The sequence below is a fragment of the Vombatus ursinus genome, unplaced genomic scaffold (genome assembly GCF_900497805.2).
Source record: "Vombatus ursinus unplaced genomic scaffold, bare-nosed wombat genome assembly UNPS02015129.1, whole genome shotgun sequence".
NCBI lineage: Eukaryota > Metazoa > Chordata > Mammalia > Diprotodontia > Vombatidae > Vombatus > Vombatus ursinus.
Genome location: NW_020954907.1, coordinates 206804 through 213480, shown reverse-complemented (window position 1 = coordinate 213480; position 6677 = coordinate 206804). Strand labels below are relative to the sequence as shown.

At 44.1% G+C, this 6677-nt stretch overlaps 1 protein-coding gene across 1 annotated transcript in view; it reads left to right on the top strand.

Moving 5' to 3' along the window:
* The first annotated feature begins 3915 nt into the window (after positions 1-3915).
* Positions 3916-6677, top strand: part of PRAP1 (proline rich acidic protein 1) — a 27581-nt gene continuing 24819 nt past the window's right edge. Inside the window, exon 1 of the mRNA XM_027846368.1 lies at positions 3916-4110. Within this exon, the coding sequence (XP_027702169.1) occupies positions 4103-4110 (8 nt within the window). The 5' untranslated portion in view covers positions 3916-4102. The remainder of the gene's footprint in view (positions 4111-6677) is intronic.

The window sequence follows — 6677 nt, the reverse complement described above, 5'->3', positions numbered from 1 at the left end:
TCCTTCCTTCCTTCTTTCCTTCCTTCCTTCCTTCCTTCCTTCCATCCCTTCCTCCCTCCCTGCCTTCCTCTTTCTTTTCCTCCCTCCTCCCTCCCTTTTTTCCTCCCTTCCTTCTTTCCTTCCCTCCCTCCCTTCCTTTCTCTTCCTTTCTCTCTGTCCTTCCCTCCTTTCCTTCCTTCCTTCACTTATTCACTCCTGTCCTCCTTCCTTCTTTCTCTCCTTCCTTCCCTTTCTTTCTCCCTCCTTCCTTCCTTCCTTCTTACCTTTATCTATCTATACAGATAGGATAAATATCCTGAAGGAGCCTGCAAGAATTCCTATGAGCTAGTTAAGGTTTTTGAAAGCTATTTGCCAGGCTTTTCAGTCTCCTGTTTGGCAGCTTCACTCAGGAAATTCCCACAGAGAGAGTGATGGAATGTCAGCTGCTTGGCCTCCAGCTCCAGATGCACTTGGTGGGATGCAGAGCCCATTGGGCCTTCCCGGGCAAGTTGCCAGGGCCCTGCCTTCAGCCCTAAAGGAGCAGAGGAGTCTTTCTTGTTTATGGGCTCTGTATACAGCGCTAGTCACCTGCTTCATTCCTCGCTGCCTGGAGATTTGTTATCGGTGGGGCTTGCCAGGCAATCCACTCCTGGAGGTGATAAATCAGCGGAGTGGTTCTGCCTCAGCTCTGAGGTGCAGAGGGCGTCTCTTTAGGAGAAAGGGCAATGGAGAGGGATTACAGCCTCCCTGGTCTTTCACTTGCCAGTGATGGCTGCTTCCCCATATGACTCAGGTGTGGTTTCCAGCTTGCTAATTGCTTTGAACAAACCACTCAAGGCTTCCATTTCAAGGAGCAGCAGAGAGGAATTTCAAGCCCATATTTCCTTGTACGAAGACCTGTTCCAGAAGTAGGCCAGATGGACTACACTGAACGCCAAGTCCTTCCCTAGTGGGCTACCAGCTCCAGGCTGAGAAATGAACTGAAAAGACTGAACAACAGAAGACTTGGGTCCTAGTCATTGAGTCATTGATGAAGAGTAAGAAGAGACCTTAGAGGTTATCTAATCCAGAGGTGTCAAATACATGGCCCCTCCCCTGTGTAACCCAGAACCAGATCAAAATGTCATTGGGAAAATTCAACAAAATAAATAAAAATATAGTAGAACATAGATAATGTTAATATGCGATTTTCTAAATCAATATGCAACTCACAGAGATGCTCATATACAGTTTAATGGCTTCATTTCTATTTGAGTTTGACCCCCCCCATCCAGTCCAGCCTCATTTTACAATGCAGGAAACTGAGGCCCAGGGAAGTTAATTGACTTACCTAAGATCATATAGGTGCATTCAGAGGTTGGATTTAAACCTGTGTCGTTCTGACTCCAAAAGCCAGTGTTCTTTCCATTGTACCTCCCTGGCTGCTCTATAGCTTCAAGATGCCTAGCTCTTACTTCTTTCCCAGTTGATAATTCCACATTTCATATTATTGAGGCCCCCCAATCTGTTTCATCAATCTTGAGGCTTAAAAAGATTTCACAAAATAATCAGAAATACCAATAACTCATAAAACAATAGGTCATTTATTATGGTAAATGTTAATTCACACAAGAAAAAACAGAAGGGCCAGGGAATTATAGAATAAAAACAAAAGGAGAGGGACTGAGGACAGAGGATGCAACATATCAAGGTTATCAGAGAGGCAAGTTGTGAAGGTCTTCACACCTCAGAGGAAGGAGGAAGGAGGTTCAGTTGTGATCTTGAAAGAGGCTGCCCTCAGACTTGGCACATTTGGGTTATTGTCTCTCCTTGGGTTATTGTGTCTCCTGTTATTGGGTGGGACTTCTGGATCTGCAACCATAACTAAGGTAAGGCAACTGGGCCTTTGCACCAGGATACCAAAACATAGAAGACACAGGCATTGCTATCCTGAAATGGACTCTGTCTCCTCAACCAGCCACTACATTACAATCTGTGCTCTGTCCCATTCCTTTTTCCATCAATGGTCAGTCCTTCAGCATCAGCTTGGAGGTATCCTGAAACTGTGCTCCCCCCTGCCCACCAAACTTTTATACCCCATATGGGTGCACCTCGCTCTGCCTTGCTCCTCAGCCTCCTCGTTCTACAAAAATTCTTAGTTAACAGCTCTACCTGTGTTCTATATCCATAGCTTATTGTTCCATAGTGGTCACAATTTTTTTTATACTGATGGGAAGCCAAGTTTTCTCTTTTCCTTAAGCATTACCAACAGAGGGCTAACCAGTGGCTAATACACCTGGTACCTGCCTCTGATTTCATAAGTAAGGACAACTGTCCAACAACTCAGTACAGATGGCTGATGAATGCATCTACATGATGGATATGTCTACAATAGCCTGTAGGACATTATCCAGGGGCGCAAGGGGCAAGGAAGTGGGGAGTGAGTTTTACTGCCTTATAGTCAGATGACACAGTACTCTCTGAGAATGTTTAAAGAGGGAGCCAGGCACAGGGTGATGGCCAATCCCCTGATAACTCAATACTTGCTCTGGTCCTTTTCTCACTTTTTTTCCCTCATAGGTGGCATCACGTGGTTGGGAGTCAGAAAACCTGGCTATCCCACTAACTCACTGTGTGACTTCGGCCAGGTATCTTCATTTCTCTGGGAATTAGCTTCCTTATCTACAAAATAAAGGGGCTGGACTCTGGGCTTGAAGAATATTGCCAACTCTTAATGGTCAATTTCCATTCTCTGCTTCCATGTCCACATATGTAAAGCAGCATGCTGACTTACATAAAGAAAGAGTTACTAGAAAAGCTCCCTCGCCCCACCCTTCTCATAAAAATATGAACAGATGGATAGGTAGATAGATAGATATAAAGATAGAGATAGAGATAAGAGATGAACGAATGATATATAAAAGAAGGTTGCCTTTTGACCTGATTGTCCCTTCTTAAACTTCCCTTCACATACCCAGTGACTAGTTTCTCCCACCATGCCTCTTACACTAGCATCTGGAGTATATTCAGACATACATCTTAAATAAGCTTAGGACATAACTAACAGCTGTGACCAGCAGTCTGACTCCCCCTGCCCCTCCCCCAAAGGCTCAGACAGATATCTGTTGCCCTTTTTTCAGCATTCTCAAACTCTATCACCCAGTTTACATCACAGCAACCTGGTCTCTCCTAAGCAGTAGGAATAACTGGGATCCTAATAACTAACAATCATAATAAATAACACATAGAGATTCTCAGAGTGCTTTACAGGTATTATCTCATTTGATCTTGACATCAACCCTGTAAGGTAAGAGATATTATTGACCCTGTTTTACAGATATGGAAACCAAGGCTTAGGGAGATTAGATGATTTACCCAGGGTCACAAAGCCAATAAGTGGCTTGGATAGGATTTGAATTCAGGTCTTTCCTGATTCCAAGTCCAATATTCAATCTACTACACCACCTACCATGCCATCTCTAATGGTTGTAATGATGGTGACCTCTGAATAGCCTTCATGTTTGGTTTTTCTAATCCCTCCTACTTAAAATAATTGTTATAGCAAACATCTTAGTCTAATCCTAAAATCTCTAAATGAATGATCAAACTAATTGGTCTTTAAAGCCTTTTACAGCTGGAAGAGTCTGTTTCTGTATGATATATTGCTACTTTCTATAACCTTTCCCCCTTGTGAACTCCTACCCTCCTGTCAGGCTGACTCAAAGAATGAGAAGTGGATATAAATGACGCAAAGCACAGCTTGCTTTTTTTTTTTACTAGGTAAAGTCTACAAATTGAGCTTTCCAAGCCAGAGGTGGTGCCAATGGACTTTATCTCACCAGAGGACAAAGTACCTGGCAATGGCCGGTTTCTTTTATGGAGAAAACAAAACAAACAAACAAAAAAAACTCAGCCCCAGATCCACAGACTCCAAGCACCCCATTCTTGCCTCTTCTGGTAGCAGAGTCTTAAGTACAGTAGGCCTCGGGTTAATCAGTCCTTAAAGTCTGGCCCTAAGATATGACCTCATTTGATAAAAACTCTCATTAAGTCTGGCTCCCAGACAAGGGCCCTCAGTCCTTGCTGTAGCTACTTCCACTTCTCAACCTGAAGGCCGGAGGGAGAAGAGAACCAGAACCCAGAAATGAAAAGGTAACAATTTCCCTGAATATCATTCAGCTGAGTGTCTACAGAAGGGGGGGGTGGTTCATGCCACCCCCCAGGGGGTGGTGAGGAGGAACAGGGCAGAGGGGAGCACCACCAAGGAGTGCTATCCTGAACCTAGGAAGGAATCCCCCACTGCAGGCATCTGGTCTCCTAGCCTGTCCTAGGAACAAAGTAACCAGATGTGATTGGAGGCTACCAGATTCAGGGGCCATTGTCTCCTAAAAGGAAATATGAGCCTGACTCCAGAAGAGTATTCAGAAGTGGAAGGAAAACCTTCCTCTTGGCACCTTCCAGCAGGTGGAGGGGAGAATCATACTAATGATCTCTAATAGCAACAAGAATGCTATTACAGGGGCAGCTAGGTGGCACAGTGGATAGAGCACCGGCCCTGAAGTCAGGAGAACCTGAGTTCAAATTCAGCCTCAGACCAAACACTTGACACATACTAGCTGTGTGACCCTGGGCAAGTCACTTAACCCCAATTGCCTAAAAAAAAAAAAAAAAAGAATGCTATTATAACAATTCTTTTGACATAATAACAACAGCAACAATAATAATAGCAGATGTGTCGCATAAGTGTGAAAACTTTATGTTTTCTACACCAGCCTAAAAACTATTGTTTTTGGAAGGAAGGATAGTCGTGTTTGACTAATGTATATGGATTCAGCTGTTGAACACTCTAACTTTTAAATGACTGTTGCAAGGGAAGGGCAGACTAACCCTAAAGCTGTAAAGGGGTCACAGACACAGAAAGAGCTCTAGGTCTGGCTTGCAGTCCTGCATTCCGCTACTTTTTAGCTATGAGACCTTGGGAAAGTCCTACAATGCCTCCGTCAGTTTCTTCATCTATGAAATGGGGCCGATAATGCCTGCCCTGGGACCCTCAGAGGGTTGTTGGAAGAATCTAATGAAACAATGCCCAAGGTACAGTGAAAAGACTGCTCATTTTGGTTCGCCAACCCACCACTACCCTGGGTGACGCTGGGTAAGTTATGTCAACTCAATGGGTCTGTAAAATGAGGGGACTGGATTAGATGGCCCCTGAGGGCCTTTCCAGACTACTCTTTGTAAACTGTAGTGCATTGTAAAAACATCTGCCGCATCCTTGCCATCTGCAGGGCTGCTGACCCTGGTACTTTTTTATTTTTCGCTGCTGCCTGAATGACGGCAAAAGTAATGATGCAAACAGGAAGCTGGAATATAGGGGCTCCTCAGGGAGTTCCTCTTAGTCTCAGAGTCTGTTTGCTCTCATCTCTGGCAATAAAACTTTAGTCCATGTTTGTGTTTTCATTTGAATTCCAAAGTTTACATTTCTCTCAAGGAAAGAACTAGAAGAAGGCTTTCTTCCCAGTACATGGGAAGTGAGCCAAGAGAAGAAGCCCCCTTAGAATTTCTCTGATGGGTGTTTGTTATTTTTCTGTAGGGTACATTGATTTTATCCCTCTCAAAATATTAGCTTTTAGGCTACCCAGCTCTCTAGCCAATGGATTAGAGATTATTGTAAACCATCAGAGAAATGGCCTGTATGGGTTTACGTAAGTGTAGTGTTGGGGAGGCGGAGATGGCTCTTCATTTCTCTCAGAGGGAATCTATTCACCACAAGACTGCTCCACATCTACTCCTCTGAGCAGGCTATAAACTTCCCTCTACCTTCTCCCACCTTGGAATTCTCTGAGGGACCCAAGGGGCATGAGGGCATATATATGAGTTTAGCTGTTGGGCCCTAGAGACAATTTCATGTCTTGGAAAGGTGCATGGCCTCCTTCCTGTCATTGGAGAAGTGGAGGACTCTAGAATGTTACAAGCATTGTTAGACATGATCATTGTGTCAGATGATTCTGTTCAACTCTTTTTTGTTGTTGTTATTGTTGTTATTATGAGGGAAGACTCATGAGGTGGAGTAGGCGTAAATGAAAAGGGGTAGACAGCTAATTATTGCGATATAAAAGCAATAGGCAGGCAAGTGTCAGCTTGTAGTTGAAGGAACTTGACTTTGAAGCTGGTAAAATTCAGAATAGTTGGAGGCCAGCTAGTAGCTTCCCTATATGGTGCGAGTTGAGCTGACACTAAGTGAGCCATCTCTCCAAATAATGTATAGACCTCAGACCAAAAACTTAGTACCAAGACAAATTCTGTGGGGGGAGAGACTGAAGAAGGTCCCCTCCCCACCCCGGCCCCCACTCCCCACTTTGAGGTTTGCTCAGTTCAAGATCTGGATAGATCTGTGATCTCAGGGAGGTACATTCTCCCTCCAATTTTGCAGATTGCAGCCCATTATGGTGCCTCCACTCCTGAGTGCTCACAAGAGTCTCTATTCAGTGGTAAACAGGGAATCATGAGACTCATCATGGCTTACTGACACCCAGAGCAGAAGTTGATAGTTTGGGGGATTCCAAGCAATCCAGAAAGGGGTGGGGTGGGGAACAAAACCACTGTAAAATACTTTATCCATCAAAGAATAATGTGGAATAATATGGAAGTGTTGGATCTCAGGATGAAGAAAGACTTCGTTTTTTTTTTCCCTTTCTTCTTCCTTTTTTTTTTTAGGCAAC